Genomic DNA, 19842 nt, shown 5'->3' on the forward strand with positions numbered 1-19842 from the left:
ATGGCCAGAACAGAGTGGGAGAGTGCTTATCTCTGCCCACAGGTGGCTAGGGCGAGGCCTGGCCCGTCTGTGGCCTCAGTTTCCCTGCCTCCGTGGCGGTAGGTTGTGGAGCTTGGCACTGCGCCCCACTGAGCGCTATCTGGGGGTCCCCACGCCCCACTCAGAACTGCTGAATCGGGCCATGGTGTGGCTTGCTCTTTAATCTTGGACTGGGGGATCTACACGTCGGGAGGGTGGGCAAGTGGCCTGGCCAGAGGCCTGCGGAGGGATGGGGGTGGGTGGGCAGGGCCACAAGGGGCCCGGGGAGGGGTCAGGTGCGAGGCTCAGCCCCCATCATTGACTGTCTTCAAGGCTGGTCCCCACCTCTTCCAGTCCCAGCTGGACCCCAGCCAGGGGTGCAGAGACTGCCGGAGTTCTTGGTCCCCTTGCCACATCTCGCCTGGGCGCAGGACTGACCGGTGGCCAGGTCCCGGCTCTGGACAGAGCAGCCTTTCAGTAGCCCGCGGCCTCCCCACGCTTCCTCGCGTCCGATGCGGCGTAGACGCAGGCGCCCTCCCGGGACACGGCCTGCACCACGTTGAGGAAGCGGGGCCTCGGGGCCTGGCTCTGGCCGCGTTCTCCGAGCCCCCTCTGCACCTCCTGGAGAAGAGAGAGGCAGGTTCACGGAGGCGAGGGGCCTGGGCAGGAAACGGGAAAGCCCACCAGAAGGCGGGACTGGGCCCAGGAATGCGCAGGGGGGACCAACTTTGGGGACCTTGATAGCAAAGCCTTCCGGAAGGCTGACGCTGAGGCCTTCGGAGCCCCGAGTCCCCCCTACATCACCAACTGCCCAACTCAAGGTCCCTCTCCCTGCCAGGGTCTCCCCGCCCGGGACCCCAGGACATTAAGCACCAAGAACCGGTCGGTGCCCGGCATCCAGGACCGACGACGGGCGCTCTGCCGGACCACACAAGACCCACGATCTCAGCACACAGATGAGAAGACTCAGGACCTCGGACACCCAGGAACGCAGCGACCAAACCCCTCAGGACCCGACACCTCGCAAGTTTAGGGCTGAATTGGAGGATTCGGCTCGAGAAGGACCGGAAGCTGCAGGTCCCGTTCACTCCGAACACCCACAAATGCAAGGAAGTTCAACCCCCGGCTGGAGGCACCGGTGGTCCCAGAGCGGGAGCTGCGCAGGGCACGGGGCCTACAGGCTCAGGCCCCAGACCCCGAATCTGGGGACTTTGAGGAGATTAGAGACCAAAGCAGGCCCTAAGCCCTGCGGTGTTGGTTTCTAAGATGCTAAGTACCTGGCCCCGGGGTTATAGTCCCCACACTACCGCTCCGTAGGGACAAGAACCCCGGCATGTGGGACCTACGTTTCTCCATACCATTTTGGACTAATGGGCTGAGAACCTTGCCCCTCCGGGCCTGAGATTCCAGAGACCCCTAGGTACCAAGTGCAGTCCCCGGACCAGGACCTCTGTGTCATCAGGTGATGCCGCACGACCTGAGCTGCTGCAGGGCGAGGTCTTCGGAGCCCTGCCCCTTGGCTATAAGTCTCTCTGTGCCTGAGATACTTGTCACACAATGTCTTAGACTTAAAGGCCGAGATCCTCACTGCTGAGGCCAGAGCTGGCCTTTCAGTCCTCAGAGACTGCATTCTTTGGAGTCCAGTGGCCCAACTCCAAGACCCTGCAGATCAAAGACTCTCCCTGCCCCAGTCCCTGGGCTGCAAAGGTCCCCGGAGACTCAAGGTCTCCAACCCAGAGTTTAGGGTTTTCTCCCTGGAAAGCCCTAGACCTGCACAGCTGACACTCTGACTCCCCAGGGGAGCTGCCGACATTGGGTTCGTGGGATTCAGCCCCCAGACTGTCACCTCCCAAATTCTCAGAGTCCAAGCAAGGTCCTCAGAGCACCAGGCCCTGAGAATTGATGTTTGCCAAGTAAGGCCTCAGACGAGGAATGAGGAGGAAGGGGTGAGAGGATGTGCCTGGATCCTGAGAGCCTCCAGTGACAAGGACCCTGGAACCCGAGGACGCTGAGAGGGACATCCTGCCACTCGGAGGCCCCTGAAAAGGGAGACAGGGCCTCAGACTCCAGGAGTTTGTCTACCAGGCTAAGGTCTGAAGACTAAGGTTCTCAGGGACTAACCCTCTTTGGACGAAAGGCCCCCAGTCTATGGTCCTCAGAGTTGCGAGGGCCGTGGAAGGCGGCCTTGAGACCAAGACACGCTCATAACACGAAAGGCGCTTCAACGACCTTGAACCCCAGCTAGCTGAACTGATCTTGGGTGTAAAGTCTGGAGCCTTCAAAACTTGTCAGTCTTTTAAATAGATTCTAACAAAGGCACCCGCCCGGCCAGAGAAGCTCTGAGGAAGCTTGACCGCCTGTCTGGGGAGGGAGGGGAGTCAGCCAAGAGAACTCAGCTCCTGGGCTGTGGGCTTTTGTGGAGAAACCAAAAAATGTTTGTAAGAACCAACACCAACACATACCCCAACGCCCTGGAACAAAATCACTCTGCAGACTCCCAGAGGAAAAACAGCCTCTGTTATGAATAAACTCGCAAATGGAAGTTGCAAAATCACACAAGGAAACAAATCACCATGAGGGAGAGCCTGAGAGGCCACAGCCAGGAAAACTAGCTTCCAAAAAATGATACAGGCAGACCAGAGACCAAGGTGCTGAGGTCCTCAGCCCAGGAGAGGTGTAGACAACACCCTGTTCTCTGCATTCGAGGCCACAGAACTGCCCTGGAGGCCACTGACTGCCTCCCCCATTGAGGGCTTCAACTCCTGTGGCCCCCAAAGCTGAAATGAGCCTGGCCTAAGACACTCCGTAGCTGAGTTCCTCCCAGGGGCCTTTGAGCGGCATCGACTTGATGGGGTCACCACCACCTAGTGAGGGCTTGGACTTCAGCCTCACCTGGCTGAAGCTGGGCTCGTACGACACATGGCCCTTGCTGTCGACGTGTAGGATGGGGGCCGCAATGGCCCCTCTCAGGTCAAAGCCAAGCCACAGCTTGTTCATGATGGCCTGGGGGAGAGAGTGGGGGTCCAGGGAATGTGGGGGCAGCAACTACCCTACACCAGCCCTCACGCCTCCACCCCAAGGACAGTTGCCCAGAGCGGGGACTCTAGCAGGAAGCCCCAGGCTCACCTGGGCCACGGCAGAGATGATGAGCTCCCCGCCAGCCCCGCCGATCACCAGCTTCGACCCCTGGGCTTCATTGATCAAGATAGAGGGAACCATGGACGATGGGGGCCGTTCACCTGGAACTGGGGGCCAGACAGGTGCCACCTGCAGCCTTACTTCTGGGCCAACACCCCCCAGGAGCACCACCCACCCTGTCTCCTTTCACCACTGAGCACACAGTGGCCCATCCGAGGGTTGGCACGCAGTGCCCGGCCTGGCCACCTTCCCTCCGCTCCCCAGCAGGGCCCCTGTGGAACCTGGGTGGGAGCCCCCGCTCTCACCGGGTTGGGGGGTGACGCTGGGGCCCGGGCGGCGTCTCCAGCACAAGTCGAGGAGCTCGTTGTTGAGGAGGATGCCGGTCTGTGGTGAGTACACCATCGCTCCAAAGCTGCAGGCGGGGGGCAGAGCCGGGGCTGGGGCCACCCTTGCAGGACCCCCTCACCTCACACATGCCCTCCAGCATGCTGGAGCCGCTGTTCTCTCCCTGGCACCACCCGGGAGGGGTCCCCAAAGATCCACCTGTGCCCCCCACTAGGACGCCCAGGTTAGTCCTGGCTCGGGGCCACCCCGGCAGTAGCCTTTTCAGCCAGAGATGTCAGGGGTGCAGGAGGGGAAGAGGGGAGAGGGCAAAAGCAAGGTGCTGCCCTGTGGGGTGAGCAAGGGGGCCTGGGGGTGGTCGGCCATGCTGGCGGTGCCTGGCGGTGCAGGGAGCGGAGCTGAGGGGCTGCCTGCCTGCCCCAGGCCCCACGCACGGTGTGTTGATGGTGCTGGTGGCTGCCACGGCGCTGCCGTCCTCCGCCAGCACAGACACGTGCGCCGTGCCCATCCTGTGGCCCCAGGGCCCGGCCAGGTGGTAGTGGCTGGGCTGGTGGTCCCCACGGCCATCGATCTGCTGGCGGATGTGCTGGGCAAAAGCCTCCCCCAGCAGGTCTCGGGAGGCATTCTGGGATGGGCAGGCAGGGGGCGGGGACAGTGAGGGGCCAGGTGGGATCCTTGGGGGGCCCTAGGCACAGACCCTGCCCGTCACCAGGCCCTTCGAGAAATGGTGCCACTGCTGTACCTGCCCCACACCTGCCACCCCAGGGTCCCTTCCAGCCCTGCCCTGGGCCACTGCCTGTCTGCCTGGCCGAGAACCACGTTCAAATCTCTCCAACCTCCCCCCTGCCAGGCCTGACCCCCGCTTCCTGCCAAGCCCCGGAGCAGGGAAGAGGGCGCCCACCGGCCCCAGGCAAGCTCACCTGGACTTCCAGGTGGCTGCGAGGGTCCCACAGCCGCCACCTCTGCCCCTCGGCAAACTTGAGCGTCTCCACCAGGTGGTGGTACATGTTCACGCTCCCCTCGGGGCTGGCCACCGACTCTGCCGAGAAGTTGAACCCTGGGGAGGAGGCAGGGCGCAGGTGGGGCTCACCGTGTGGGGGGCTGGATATTGGCCCCCAAAAAGATTCATCCACATCCTAATGCCTAATGCCCAGAGCCTGAGAATATGACTTTATACAGCACAAGAGCAATTATTACTTTAAATGGCAAAGTATGTTAGGGAGTTGGGAGGAGCAGATTATCCGACGGGGCCCTAAATGCGACCACCTGTGTCCCTATAGGACGGACACACAGAGGAGAGGGGGAGGCAGTGTGAACACAGAGGCCGAGACTGCAATGATGCGGCCACAAGCCAAGGAACGCCGGCAGCCCCCGATGCTCGATGAGGCTGTGAAAATGGTCAGGATCAGAACAGAGTCACTTTTGTTTTTATTTTATTTTATTTATTTATTTTTTTTTGAGACAGAGTCTTGCTTTATTGCCCTGGCTAGAGTGCCGTGGCGTCAGCCTAGCTCACAGCAACCGCAAACTCCTGGGCTTAAGCGATCCTTCTGCCTCAGCCTCCCAAGTAGCTGGGACTATAGGCATGCGCCGCCATGCCCGGCTAATTTTTTCTATATATATTTTAGTTGTCCATATAATTTCTTTCTATTTTTAGTAGAGACGGGGTCTCACTCTTGCTCAGGCTGGTCTCGAACTCCTGACCTTGAGCGATCCACCCGCCTCGGCCTCCCAGAGTGCTAGGATTACAGGCGTGAGCCACCACGCCCGGCCCACTTTTGTTTTTAAAAAACCCTGACAAATAGGGCCGGGGAAGGCTCAAAGGCAGGGTTCTCACACTCGTATTCCTGCAAAGTTGTCACGAGAGACTGCAGAAACCACAGCACTGCAAGAAAGCCACGCGACCTTACACAAAACATGCTTCTCCAGGGACAGCTGCCCAGCCACTGCCCGTCCACCCTCGGGCTGTGATTCAGCTTGTAGTTAAGAATAGGCCGGGCGTGGTGGCTCACGCCTGTAATCCTAGCACTCTGGGAGGCCGAGGCGGGTGGATCGCTCAAGGTCAGGAGTTCAAGACCAGCCTGAGCAAGAGTGAGACCCCGTCTCTACTAAAAATAGAAAGAAATTATATGGACAACTAAAATATATATATATACAAAAAATTAGCCGGGCATAGTGGCGCATGCCTATAGTCCCAGCTACTCGGGAGGCTGAGGCAGTAGGATCGCTTAAGTCCAGGAGTTTGAGGTTGCTGTGAGCTAGGCTGACGCCACGGCACTCACTCTAGCCTGGGCAACAAAGCGAGACTCTGTCTCCAAAAAAAAAAAAAAAGAATAATTATCTCAGGCTGGGCATGGTGGCTCACGCCTGTAATCCTAGCACTCTGGGAGGCCGAGGTGGGCGGATCGTTTGAGCTCAGGAGTTCGAGACCAGCCTGAGCAAGAGCGAGACCCCATCTCTACTAAAAATAGAAAGAAATTATATGGACAGCTAAAAATATATATAGAAAAAATTAGCCAGGCATGGTGGCGCATGCCTGTAGTCCCAGCTACTCGGGAGGCTGAGGCAGGAGGATCCCTTGAGCTCAGGAGTTTGAGGTTGCTGTGAGCTAGGCTGACACCACGGCACTCACTCTAAGCCTGGGCAACAGAGTGAGACTCTGTCTCAAAAAAATAAAAAATAAAAAAAATAATAAAAATATATACAGAAAAAATTAGCCAAGCATGGTGGCGCATGCCTGTAGTCCCAGCTACTCTGGAGGCTGAGGCAGGAGGATCGCTTAAGGCCAAGAGTTTGAGGTTGCTGTGACCTAGGCTGATGCCACGGCACTCTAGCCCAGGGAACAGAACGAGACTTTGTCTCAAAAAAAAAAAAGAAAGAAAGAAAGAAAGAAAGAATAATTATTGCAAAATGAGTACGTAATCCTCCCCACTTTTTCCTTTAAGAGCATTCATTTTCCTTTACCTCCCTGAACATACATGCACATAGTTTACTATGACACGTACATTCCCACTGCGATGCCTGTTCCTGAATAAACCTCATTTTCTTTTAGACAGCCTCGTTTGTTTGTTATGTAGGTTGACAAAGCAGAAAACTGATTCTCCTGTAGAGCCCTTGGAGGGAATGTGGCCCTGGGAACACCTTGATAATGGACTTCTGGCCTCCAGAAATGTGATACAATAAATTTCTTTTCTTTTTTTTTTCTTTCTTTTTTTTTTCTTTTTTTCTTTTTTTTTTTCCGAGACAGGGTCTCGCTCTGTCGCCCAGGCTGGAGTGCAGTGGTGTCATCATAGCTCACAGCAACCTCCAACTCCTGGGCTCAAGTGATCCTCCTGCCTCAGCCTCCCGAGTAGCTGGGGTTACAGGTACCTGCCACCACGCCTGACTAATTTTGCTTATTTTTTGTAGAGACGGAGTCTCGCTCTTGCTCAGGCTGGTCTCGAACTCCTGGCCTCAAGGGATCCTCCCACCTCAGCCTCCCAGAGTGCTAGGATTATGGGCGGGAGCCACTGCGCCCAGCAAGAATAAATTTCTTTGTTATTTTAAGTCACCAGGTTTGTGGTCGTTTGTTACAGCAGCCACACGACACTAATACTAAGCTAGCCTTGGGCAGCCCCAGGCCCGGGCACCGCCAGGACCCCGCTGCAGGCTGGCCTAGGCTGGGCTGGGCGTCATGCTGGGTGCACACCCCTGACCTCTTGCAGAGCCCACCTGCTCCTGTGCCCGGGGACTGGGTCACTAGCTAGGAGCAGGACTCCAGGTGGATGAGGTCAGACCCTTCAGCAAAGCCCCGAATAAGGACTGAACCAGAGCCCAGCTCTGAAACGCGCCACCCTGGCGGGTTCCCACCGCCCTGCCTTCCGGGTCGTGCTTCCGTTAGTCCAGCTCCTAGAGGATGAGGCTGGGCTGGAAAAGGCAGGGGCCACCCACGGGCTTGGAGCTGGGGCTCCCAGAGGGGTGGGTTCTGGGTGGGACTCCCCGGGGTCTTACCTTTCAGCACTTTGAGGACAAAGCCCAGAATGGCGCCCCCTGCAGGCGGCGGCGGCGAGTACAGCGTGTAGTCCCCCAGGGGCACCTGCAGCGCGTCCACCACTTCAGGCTGGAACTCGGCCAGGTCCTGCAGGGTCAGAATGCTCCCTGGGGTGAGACAGGGAGGGCTCCATGTACAGAAGGGGAGACTGAGGCGGAGAGGGTTAGCTGCCGGCTCTTGGTCACACAACAGGGTTTCCCTCGTCCCCTAGCCTCATGGACCCGGAGGGTGACAGTGGGTCTGTGCATGGTGGCCTCAGGGCTGGGCCCTTGGAGCCAGGCATTGACGGTGGACAGGGGCCGGAGGCTGGAGGGTTGGGGACAGGACGGGAGGGTGGGAGCAGGAGCTGGACACCCAGGCCCGCTTGGCTGGGGTGACCCCCTCTGCTGCCCGCACTCTCAGGGCCTCTGCTTCTCGGGGTCCTTGATCACAGGGGTCCAGAGGCAGAAGCCGGAGAGGGGCCTGCCCGGGGCCGGGACGCAGGACCTGGGCGAGGCTGACCTTCCTTGGCAGCGTCCTCCACCAGCATGCGGCCCAGCCTGCCTGTGTACAAGGCCTCCGCACCCTCCGTGGCCACCGTCTCCAGGGTGGCGGCCAGCGCAGGCCACGGGAGCGGGTCCTGAGGCTTCAGGGGTTCTGTCCCGTTGAAGAAGAGCTGCCTAGGGGGGGATGCGCACAGCCTCAGGGTGGGCCCAGGGTGGGATCTTGTGGGGTCCTCAGGACCCTATGAGGGGACAGCCGTGGCCTGGGGTCCTGAGGTGCTGGGGCGAACAGCAGGGGGACAGATTCTCCAGGAGAGGGTGGGGCTGACACCACCCACCCCGCTCACGGCCCTGGCCCAGGGAGGGCACGTTCCCCAGTGGGGTCGGTGTTCACTTGGGGCCTGTCCCCTCCACACCCCTGGAGAACCTGTCAGTGGGCTGGCAGGTGGGCAAGGGGGCAGCAGGAACCCTCCCGCCACACCACAGTGAGAGGGAGGCCAGGGCCCGAGTGCGGGTGGCAGAGCCCCAATGCACGCCCCTGGAGTCCTATCACTTGGACAATAAAGTCCCCCCCACTCCCCGGACCTAAGCCCCTCGGCGTTAGGTTCTGCCATGTGGAGCCAGAGGTCTGGGAAGTGAAACCGAAAAGTACTGGCCATCCTGGCCTTAGGGCCCCCCGCTCGCCCGAGGATCAACCCCCCAGCGCGAGGGGAGACCAAGGCAGAGCTGGGTGCAGGCTGGGCTCAGACAGGACGCGGCCTTGAGCCCAGGAGCCTCGGGGAGCCCAGGGCCACCGTGTAGGGCTCACCTCAGGCTGGACGCTTTCAAGGCAGGCCGCAGGAGGCTGTGGTTCAGGAACTGGCTGAGGACGGGGGGTATGCGGTAGCCCCCTCGGAGCAGCGCGATGGTGGGCTGGAGCAGCTGCGCCCAGGGCAGGCGGCCGTGGCGGCGGTGGGCCTCGGCGTAGCCGCGGAGCTCCCCGGGCACCCCGATCCACCGGGCCCCTGCACCACACACCCCGCCCTCAGCCCTGTGGCTGCCAGTCCTGCCCAGGGGTTCCCCGTCACCCTGCACGTGGGCCCCCTGCCATGGCAGCCAGAATAAACTTTCTGGAGCCCACATCGACCTCGTCCCTCCCTGTTCAACCTCCCTGGCGCCGCCCCGGCCCTGCACAAACTGGCCCCGGAGCCCTGCCCCCCCCACCCCACCGACCGTGTCCACTGAGCCCTCGGGGCATTGCCCAGCCTGGCCCCCTCCCTGGATCCCCCTCCCGGAGGGCCCCTCCCCCAGGAGGACCTTCCCAGCCCCAGAGCATGGGGACTGCCCACAGCTCCCGGCCCCTAGTGCCAGGGTGTCCCAGCCTGCCCAGGAGGCACACTGCCCCTTCAGGGGGGAGTGCTTGTCCGCCCCGTGGCCTGGTGGGCTGAGAGCGGGATCCCCACCTCGGCCTCACCTGTGCCCAGTGGCTGGGCCTTGTCACACTGGTCCAGCAGGCCCGGGGACGATCCGGCCGGCACCGTCTCCCGGGCGTTGATGACGTCCACCTTCCCTGGGGTCAGGGCAGGGCAAGCAAGAGGTCATGGCCCCCTCAGACAGCCCTCGCCTACTCTAGGCCTCAGTTTCCCTCTCTGCATCATGAGATGGCTCCTGTGCTAATAGTCGGGACAGGACCTGACGCCGGGCTTTGCACAACCAAGGTGAAGGGAGCAGGTGGGGACCCCCCCGGAGCACCGGGAAGGGGCTCGGGCAGTGGTTGCCCAGTGGTGTGGACAAGCTCATCGTCCCCGTGGGGGTCACGTGGGGGGCCCACCTGTCGTTGCATTGTAGATGGTGAAGATGACCCCTCCGCCCAGGCCCATGCTCTGAGGGTTGACGATGCCAGTGCAGACCAGAGCCGCGATGGCGGCGTCCACAGGTGAGCCCTGCCGCTGGAGGATGGCTCTAGGGGACGCGACTCAGAGTCAGCGGCGGGGCTCCCCTCCCCCAGCCTCCCCACCTGGCACTCACTGGGGAATGGTGACAGGCAGGCAGCCCATGTGCTGCCACCAAACCCAGGCTGGGGCAGAGAACACACCAGGCCACCCCTTCAAATCCAGCCACTCACAGGTCCACAGCACTCTACAGATTGCAAAGTGTGATGCCATTCACACCGACCTTTGCCATATTCAAGGCACTTCTCAGTTTGCAAAGTTCTTCTGCTGCCATTATTCCCTAGGTGCTCCCAGCAGCACCCACTCATCTGTCACAGGCAGCTCCAGGCCTAGGCCACCCCTCGGTCCCTCCCACTGGTCCCGGAGCCCACCCTAGGACACCACTCGCCATCTCACTGGAGACACGCTGGCCCCAACCCCTTCGGGGCTGCCCTTTGGGAGGCAACCCCGGGGTCCTGCCCTGCCACCAGGGCACAACACTGTCTGTCCTCAGCCTCCCCATCTGTCCACGGGCAGCAAGGGAGACGCCCCTCAGCTCCAAGGTGCGGGTCAGACTGGCCTGTGTCCCGAGGACCCCTGTCCCTGGGGCACAGCCCTGCACAGCTCACCGAGGGCTGCCTGCCCCCGCACAGCTCACCGAGGGCTGCCTGCCCCCGCACATCCAGGAATGCTCCCCAGCACCTCGAGAAGCCAGCATTTACAGAGGGGACACCAAGGCCCAAAGAGGGAGCGGCCCTGGGTCCCCTGCGGATGACACCCCATGAGACCTCTGGCCCCAGCGGTCCCTCAGCTCGGGTACCTGGGGCCTGACCAGGCCAGCCCCTCTGGGACTCCAGCACTGCCCAGCCCCTGAACCTGTGTCCCTGCCCTGGGCTCACACGGGGGCACACGGGACCTCGGAATGGGACAGAGAGCACGGAGCCAGAGGCATGAAAAAAACCAGACTGCTGCAGCCAGGCAGAAGAACTAACCTTTGATGAGATTAGGACACTATAAACGAAGCCAAACGACAAACTGAGGGGGAAAACCCTGCCAATTCCCACCCTAGACAAAGGGCTCGTCTCCTCACTAAATGGAGCGTGCCTTCGCTTCCCCACCCCGCTGGCTGCCCGCCTGCCGCCACCCCCGGCCTGGAAGCCCTTCCCTGCTGCAGGCGGCTTCCAGGACCCCCTGCGCCAGGCGCTGTCTCCCTGGCCTCCTGCTGTCAGGGCTCGGTCCTGGGTCTTGGGTCCCGGGTCAGCTCATCCAAGCCCGTGGCATACAATGCAGCCTCTGTCCTCATGATCCCAAATTTTATCTCCAGGCCAGTCGCCTCCCCTGCACTCCAGACACGCAGGCCCAGCTGTGCACAGACACCTCCCCTGGGTGCCTGGGAAGCACTTCCCACTTCCCACGACCTAAAGTGCACTTTTGACTTTCCTCCTACCCCTGCCCCGCTAGGGCCCCTCTCCTTGTCCTCACTCTTAGAAAATGACACACCCGTTCACCCTTTCACCTGGCACATAAGCCTTGGAGTCATCCCCGGCTGGTCACTTCCTTCTCTCCCCACATCCCCACCCACCAGCGAATCCGGCTGGTTGTACCTCCACCGCCCCACCCTGGCCCAAGCCAGCAGCCTCTCCTACCTGGGCCCCTGCGGCTGCCTTTTTCTCTTACATTTTAGCAAAATAATCCGTTAAACGTAAATCAGACTTCCTGGTATTGGGAGACTATAATTCAGGCCAAACTTCCCACAGAGAACTAAAAAACCCAGGAACATAGAAAATATTTGCTCAAAGGCATTGGAGGCAGTGAATTACAGGGCTGGAGAGAGGCGGGGCTGGCTTTTCCCTCAAAGTGACTGTCAATCCCGAAAGAGGGGGCTGAGAGGCAGAGCAGTGCACTTTAAAAAAATTTTTTTAAGAGATAGGATCTTGCTACGTTGCCCAGGCTGGTCTCCAACTCCTGCTCCAGCGATCCTCCCCGCTCCGCCTCTGGAGTAGCTGGTACTGCAGGTGTGAGCCACCGCGCCTGGCTAAAGCAGTGCTTTTGATATCCTCGTGCGGCTGGGAGAGGGGACTGCTGTAACACCCCACATTTGGCGGGGGCGGGGGGGCGGGGGGGCGCTGTCCTCACTCCAGGAGTGACAGCCAGAAACAGAGCAGCCCTCCCGAGCACTGCGACCCAGCTTCAAATTATCTGCCACTCAAACCAGGTGAAAGAGATCCCAGAATTTCAGAATCCTAGCCTCAAAATTATTTCTAAAATTTATTATACAATTTTTTTTCCTTTTTTTCTTTTTCTTTTCCTTCCTGACGTGCACATCCTGGAATATTATACAACTTTTATACATGCCCTCCGGCGCGAAATTAAAACCACCAAGCCAACGAGGAAATGAGACAGCAGGAACGAAGCCCAAGAGAAAGCAGAGGCAACTTTAAAAAGAGCCACAGGATCTCCGAGCGTGAAAGTTTCAGACCCCAGACTTTACCTGTATTCAAGGATAGAAAGGTGAGATGAAGAATTTAATCAGAGAACTGGCAACTATAAAAAAATGGAACTAGGAGCCCAATTCTAATAGCTGATTAACAGCAGATGAGACACAAACACGGAAAATGAAAAAGGTTAGTGAACGGGGAGGTAGTTTGATACAAAATATCCAAAGTGAAGTACAGACAGGAAAAAGGACAGAACGTGCAGGAGACACATTGAGAGACACAGGGGATGCCATGAGAAGCTGTAAGTCACGTGAAACCCGAGTCCCAGGACAGGAGAGAGAGATGGGGAAGAAGCAAAGCTGGAAGAGATGAGACCGAGAATTTTCTAAAGAGCCACCTAAACACACCAACATAAAACTGCTCAGAGCCAGAGATAAAACTTTTCAAAAGGAAAAAAAACAGATTGCCTTCAAAGGAGCCAAAGCGGACCGAGGGCTGGCTTCTCAGCAGAGACAAGCGAATGATGTTTGCAAAGCAAGGAAAGAAAACACCTGCCAACCTGGAACCCTGTGCCCACTAAGGATATCCCGCAACAGAGAAAGTGGAATGAAGATATTTTTATACATAAAGAGCAACAGAAGCGGTAAATGTGTGGGTAAATCTAAATGAATGTTAATGGTATAAAATTATAGTAATACAGAAAACGATCCTATCTTTTGGGGTTTAAAAATAAATAAAACATACTGAAATACTTAGGGGCAAATTATATATCTGGGATTTACATTGGAATAATATGGGGAGGGTGAGCAGAAGCGAATACGTGTGAAATTAGCATGGCTGTAAGATTGCTGTTGGAGTTGGATGAAGGATACATAAGCCCTCACTACACGATTCTCTTTACTTTCATGTAGCTCTGCACTAGCAACATAAACAGGTCTAAAGGACACTGAATACACACAGACACATATATGCACACATACACTCACATTTTTAAAATACTCAGAAATAGTAGCATACGAGTCATTATGGGGTAAATTTAGTTAGTTCCAAAGTTTTATATAGGAAGAGGATAAAAGTACTAACTGATGTTAGACTTTGATAAATGAAGGATGCATGTTGTAATCTCTAAAATAATCTACTCTAACATTTTTTTTTTTTTTTTAAGAAATATAGGGTCTTGCTTTGTCACCCAAGCTGGAGTGCAGTGGCACAATCATAGCTCACTGCAGCCTCAAACTCCTGGGCTGAAGTGATCCTCCTACTTCAGCCTCCCGAGTAGCTGGGACTACAGGTGCATGCCCCCATGCCCAGCTAATTTTTCTATTTTTCCTAGAGATGTGGTCTCGCTCTTGCTCAGGCTTGTCTTGAACTCCTGACCTCAAGTGATCCTTCTGCCTTGGCCTCCTAAAGTGCTGGGATTAAAGATATGAGCCATCTTTTTTCTTCTTAAAAAGGAAAAAAATGAACACAGGAAAAATAAATCAGAAACAAATATCAGTGGTTCCCTCTTGAAGAGCAAATAGGAAATGGGAAAGGTAATATAAATGAGACTAAGACCTCTGAGTGTACCTTTTTATATACTTTTGACATTTTATTCAAAAGTGAAATTAAAACAAAAAGGATGAAAATAGAAAACCCTAAAGAATTAAGCTATTCGTACGTTGAACTAATAGCACAACCACAAAGAAAAAGAATTTAATTAACTGTGCATCTTCTTGGTATATAGGCTAAGAACAGCAACACCAAGAACCCTGCAAAGACATCTTGAATTTTACCCAGCAGATCTGTTATCTGTCGTGGCGCTGTGGCTGAAGTAATCCTGCAACCGTTTCGTGAGTATGTTGGGATGGAGCAAGAAAGTCAATGCGTGAATATTCTCGGACACCTCTTTCGCCAGGGCAGCTGGGTGGCTAAATGCAGGGAGGGAAGACCACGATAGTCCCTGTCGTGGTGGATTTGAACTGGAGCTGTCAGTCTGGACTCACATTAGCTTTTGGGGTTTTTTGTTTGTTTGTTTGTTTGTTTGTTTTACTTTATAAATATGTTTTTTCTGGCCCTGTGAACAGAAGCAACCTGCAAGTGAGGGCGTCCCAGTTGGAACAAGCACTCCCAGCATCCGGCTCTTAGTTCCTAAAATACCTTCTCCACCAATTCCCCATTTCTGATCTGGGTGAGGGAATGTTCAGGTTGATACTGAACATCCCCATGCTAACAGGCAAGAAAGTTCTCTAACACCAGTGAAGACATGTAGAAGAACATAGTTGCTGGCTTAAAGGGGCTCCCACTGCTCACGTTTGTGACAATTTGAGCATCAAAAAGAATAATAATGGTGATGGATTATAACATTGAGTTAAAATAACAGGCTGGGAGCAGCACTTTGGGAGGCCGAGGCAGGAGGATCACTTGAGGTCAGGAGTTTGAGACCAGCCTGGGCAACATAGCCAGACCCCTGTCTCTACAAAAAAATTTAAGAATCAGTCAGGCATGGTGGTGCGAGCCCATAGTCCCAGCTACTCAGGAGGCTAAGGCAGGAGGATCACTTGAGCCCAGGAGTTTGAGACTTCGGTGAGCTATGATTGTGCCACTACACCTCAGCCTGGGCACCACCCTTGGTGACAGAGTGGGACCCTGTCCCTATAATTAAAAATAATAAGAATAATCCACGAGTCACTAGTAATACTCAAGAATGTCAAGGTTGGGAGGGGAGCTCTTTACAGGACACCAGCTAATGAATGGGGAAGAAATAACAGATAGGTTTAGAAAATCCCCTTTTTTGCAAACACACATTTATGTGTTCAGACAAGGATCAAAAGAGGGACATTACACGGGAAGACGACAGACCTCACCGTCGCCACACTCCTGTTGTGTGTTTCCCAGGCAGGCTGCTGGGTCCCCGCGCACATAAACCCTAGGACCGTGCACGCAGGGGCTGACTGCAGCAGAAGGCCTGATCCCTGGAGAGAACCAGGAGCTCACAGAGTGGGGACCTCTGGGAGGGCCTGCTGGGGGCCAGGGCGGGGGGCATTTGGTGGGGAGAGGGGGGACAGGTGGGAGGAAGGAACCTGGGCTGCAGGTGGCCCTGGCAGACCTTGCATCCTCGTGGCCAGGTGTCCCTGCAGGGAGGGATCTTGGCCAGGAGGACACAGCACCAGGCACCTTCCTGAAGCCCCTGCCAGCCCCGGCAGGGTCCCAGGGTTGAAAGATCCCGGTTCCACAGCAGCAGCTGGGGCGGCCCCAGGCTCCCTCCCACTCCTGCCTTCTTAAAACAGGAAGCAGAGGGAGTTGTGTGTCCCCAAACACTGGGGACAAACCACATCCTCCTGCCTCACTGAGGGAGGGTCGACGAGGGAGAGGCTCAGAGACCCCACCCCCTGAGATTCACGCACACGGCAGGGCATGCCATGGGGACCCCGCACAGACTCGGGGAGACACAGCGGGCCCAGCCCCCACTCCCCGGGGCCATGTGCCCAGCGGGGATCCTCCAGCCCCATTTGCGTCTCTGTAACTGCAGGTGTGAGTGGGCGCCACGTCTCTGCATGTCCTCCTGGGCAGGCAGGGGCACCGCCAAGGGTGGCAGGTGGCCTCACCCGCTGGGAGCCCCCTGGGGAGACCAAGCAGCAGCCAGCCCCCACGTGTCCCTGAGCTGCCATTGTCTGCCCTGAGGGAGGGGACAGAAAGCCCTGAGGAGAGCCCAGGTCAGGAGGGGGAAGGGGTGGTACAAGCAATCAGGGCAGGGACAGATGGATAATGGACAGATGGACAATGGATGGACGGACGGATGGAGGAAGGAGTGAAAAGGTGAATGAATGGACAAACAGAAAGAGAAAGCCTGCCGGAGCAGGGAGGCCGGGAAGGGGGCTCGGAACACACTTTGCCCAGCGGTGCCCAGGCCCAGCCACACCCCGTCACTCTAGGGCTGTGCCCCCAGGTTACAGAGCACGGGGATCCTCACAGCAGCCTGCAGGACACGCCTTTGGGAAGCAGACCGTTAGCTGGCAGGGAAGGGATGCCCGGCTGGATTTCCTCGGGCCCAGTGGGAGGCAGGGGCGGGGGTCCTGCCACGTTTCCCACCTGCAGCAGCGGAAGCCTCCCTGGGGCTGGGCTTCCTGGACCAGGGTCAGGAAACGCCAACGGTGGCCCCGCTCTGCCACACCCTCACAACGTTCTCTCACCCGGGCCCTGACACGGGGAGGGAGGACGGGAGGGAGGGCACCGGGTTCCCCGGTCTAAGAGACCCGAGATGTGGTCCCGGGCTTGTGGGTTTGTGGGGACCGGCCCTGGCAGCACTGTGTGCGCCCCAGGAGGCTGGTACCCATATGGGGGGCCCCTGAACCCCCTTGCCCACACCGCTTTGAGAGGACCCCAACCTTGGAGAACTGACACAGCCTCAATGAAGGGCCAGCACCGGCCATGGGGTAGGCTGGACAGACCGACTCCCGTGTGTGTGTGCAAATGGGACCCCCTGAGCCCTGGAGCCAGGAACGGACTCATGCACCACCCGCCCTCCCTGCCATTGCCCCGTCCACCCTGTGGGCACCGCCACCACCTGTTCTGGGAAAGGGCCCCCTGGGGCTGCCTCCTTGCACCCACGTCTGGCCAGTGCAGGAGCCCAAACTCACACGGCCCCTGCCTCACGGGCCAGCGTACATGCACACACGTGCACACACACACACACACACGTGCGCCTCCTCCGCTCCCTCACCACTAGTTACAAAATCTCCTGCCAGGGGCCACCCTCCCGCCTCTAACTCACCGTCCAATGTCCGAGCAGACCTTGGAGTCGGCGGCCACGGCAGCGTGGGCAAAGGCTGGGGGGCCACAGCGGGCCTGGCGGTGAGAGAGGAGCACAGCCGGCACGATGACGGCCAGCGCCAGTGTCAGCCCCAGCAAGACCAGGCTGACCGTGGTCCTGCGGCCCCAGGCCATGGCTCCGAGGCCAGGGGCAGAGGGGAGGCCGGCGGGCAGACAGACGGCCGGACGGATGGACAGATGGATGGACAAGAAGATGCACAGGTGGACCCACGGATGACTGGACAGATGACACGTGGAGCCAGAGACAGACAAGCAGCTGGACAGAGCACAGTAAGTGAAGGATGGTCAGACAGAGACGGGCTCACAGATGGGTGGACAGACAGACAGACGGGTCTACACGGCGGCAGCGGCAGCGGACAGACAGACAGCAGGCGGCTGGCGGCTGCTGCGCTCCCCAGTGTTCACTCCGGAGGCAGAGTCGCTCACGCCTCAACTTCCAGTTTTCAGCTCCCCCCTGGTCCTTGGCGGGCGGCCAGCAGCACAGCATCCAGGGGAAGTTTTTCTTGCCGAAAGGAGCCAGCTGCTGCAGTTAACTCCCTCACTGCTAGCCGCTCCCACGGCCCCGCCTGCCGGCGCCCACTGTTACCCCGCGTCAACCCGCCTGAGGACTTGGTGCCTGCTGCGCCCGGGAAATCAGGGTGCAGGGCTGCCAGGAACCCCCAGGCCACTCGCCAGTTCCTGGCAAGGCCAGGGAAGCAGGGCTCGGGCCCCCCGACTTCCTCCCCTGGGTCAGGCAAGGCTGCCCTGGCAGCAGCTCGGCCTCCGCAGCCAGGTGGGGCTGAAGAGACAGAGGGGGTGGGGACCCAAGGTGGCGTCACTCAGGACCCGGGTTCATGTCCCTGCTCAGCTGCAGCCTGGCCTGGGAGGGGCTCGGGGTGACCAGGAGGGAGCCTCAGCTTCGGACAGGCAGACTCGGGAGCACCAAACACCCATGACTGCAAGACGCCACGTGGGGAATGCAGACAGGCCGGCGTCCAGCCCTGGGCACCCAGCGCCTGCTGCACCGTCTGTCCCTGGGACCTGCCGTCCTGGAGATGAGCCAAGAGCCTCCAGGGAGAGGGGCTGCCCTGCCTGGGCCCCGCCCCACTGCTGCTCTGCCCCTCCCGGCTGCGAGCTTGCTTGCTGGTGTCCATCCTGCTGTTCCCAGGCTGGCAGTGCCTCCTCGCCTGGGGACAGCAGCCTGGGCCCTGTCCTCCCCAGCCTCAGAAGCTGGGGGTGTAAGGACCCTCGAGAAGTTCCCAGGACCAGGCTCAGCAGGGCCACAGGGGACAGGACTCCTCTAGTCCTACATGGCCCCCGCATGTCCTCCCCGCCTTCCCTGGTGAGTGTCACCTGCCCCAGGTGTCTGCCCACCTCCCGGCACAGCAGAGAAACTGAGGCCCAGAGAGGGACTGTGTCCTCACACTCACAGGCCACGCAGCCTGCCAGGCCCCCATGTCCAGCCAGAGCCACTGGTCATCCCGAGCTGGAGTGGCTGTTGGGGGCAGGGCTTCCCGTAAGCTGTTCCCACTGCTGCCTCACAGCAGGGGACTGTGGGCGCCTCCTCCCGCCCCCACCCAACCCCCACGCCGCAGTGACATTGCTCAACCAGGAACCACAGTGCATTCCTGAGCCCTGGCCAGCCCACCCACCCACTGCAGTCCTTGGGGGGCCAGAGGCCAGGGCAGCAGGGGAGCAGGGCTGGGGACGTCCCCCCTCCTCTCCCCAGCCATCCTGGCCAGGCAGAGGTCAGAGTGCAGAGGTTCCGGGAAGGGACTGGGTGTCACACTGGGCCTGGTCCGAGGCACAGCCAGGGAGGCTCAGTGGGGAAGGGCCTTGAGTGTCCTTATCCAATAGGTGATAGAGGAGGGGACAATGGGAAGAAAAGAGAATTCAAGCCCCCGAGGTAGTCCTGGGCTCCATGGGGCCTGGGGACCTGGGGTGCACCCCGCCAGCGTTTCGGGCACTGGGATCCCCACGTCCAGCCCCCACTTCCCTTGCTGCTGCGCAACCCGGAGCAAGGCCTGCCCCTCTGGCCTCAGTCTTCTGCCCTGCAAATGGGGCCACCGCCTTTCTTCTCAGGCCAACATAAGGCGGAGGTGACTTGTGCACTGCTTGGCCTCCATGTCGTCCCTGGGGACTCGAGACAGCCCCCCAGGACTCGGGGTCAGACCGGGGTGCACCCTGCAGGCACAAAGCCCCATTGCCCAGTGGGCGTTTGGAAGCAGCAGGTTTTCCGGCCTCCTGAAGGACAGACCTGGCCTCAACTAGCCCCTCCCCGGCCCTGGCGCCTGCCCTCAGGGCCCTGTGCACACCGGTGGGTGACATCTGGCTGTGTCCCCGTCCCACCTCCACCAGCCCTCACCCAGGTGTTGCCACCCCGTGTGGAGGCCACGTTAGCAGACCCCGAGGCAGGTCCAGGGACGGGCCCTGGTGAAGGATGCGTGTCCAGCAGGTCCCTTCTAGACTCCAGACCCGCCCCCCGGGGGGCGTGGGGACCTCCTCGCTCACTGCTCCCTGAGAACCAGGCCTCCGGTGGGAGCTGGTCCCAAGCTCAGGTTTCACTCCGGGCTTGTGCTTGGAAAGCCCCCTGGGGCCTGGCTCTGGCCCTCCTGCCAGTCCCCAGTGCTCAGGCCTCAGCCTGGCCTCTGTCTGCGCGGGCAGGGTGACCCGCGACACCCCAGGGGCTGAGG

At 58.9% G+C, this 19842-nt stretch overlaps 1 protein-coding gene across 5 annotated transcripts; it reads right to left on the reverse strand.

The window, feature by feature from the left end:
* Nucleotides 1–420: 420 nt before the first annotated feature.
* On the reverse strand, nucleotides 421–17641 carry GGT5 (gamma-glutamyltransferase 5). 5 transcript variants are annotated; one of them, XM_069496754.1, is made up of 13 exons: nucleotides 17112–17641; nucleotides 9821–9951; nucleotides 9464–9559; nucleotides 8819–9014; nucleotides 8030–8187; nucleotides 7489–7635; nucleotides 4419–4555; nucleotides 3933–4123; nucleotides 3462–3568; nucleotides 3298–3348; nucleotides 3145–3263; nucleotides 2911–3021; nucleotides 421–639 (listed from the first exon to the last, which is right to left on the reverse strand). In XM_069496754.1, exons 1-13 carry the CDS (start codon nucleotides 17282–17284, stop codon nucleotides 493–495), a joined length of 1764 nt encoding a protein of 587 aa, XP_069352855.1. In that variant the 5' UTR covers nucleotides 17285–17641; the 3' UTR covers nucleotides 421–492. The 5 variants fall into 5 exon arrangements, with proteins under 5 accessions (XP_069352855.1, XP_069352857.1, XP_069352856.1 ...); XM_069496756.1 differs by lacking the exon at nucleotides 9464–9559; XM_069496755.1 differs by lacking the exon at nucleotides 3298–3348.
* Nucleotides 17642–19842: the final 2201 nt, after the last annotated feature.

Source organism: Eulemur rufifrons, chromosome 21, assembly GCF_041146395.1.
Source record: "Eulemur rufifrons isolate Redbay chromosome 21, OSU_ERuf_1, whole genome shotgun sequence".
Classification (NCBI taxonomy): Eukaryota; Metazoa; Chordata; class Mammalia; order Primates; family Lemuridae; genus Eulemur; species Eulemur rufifrons.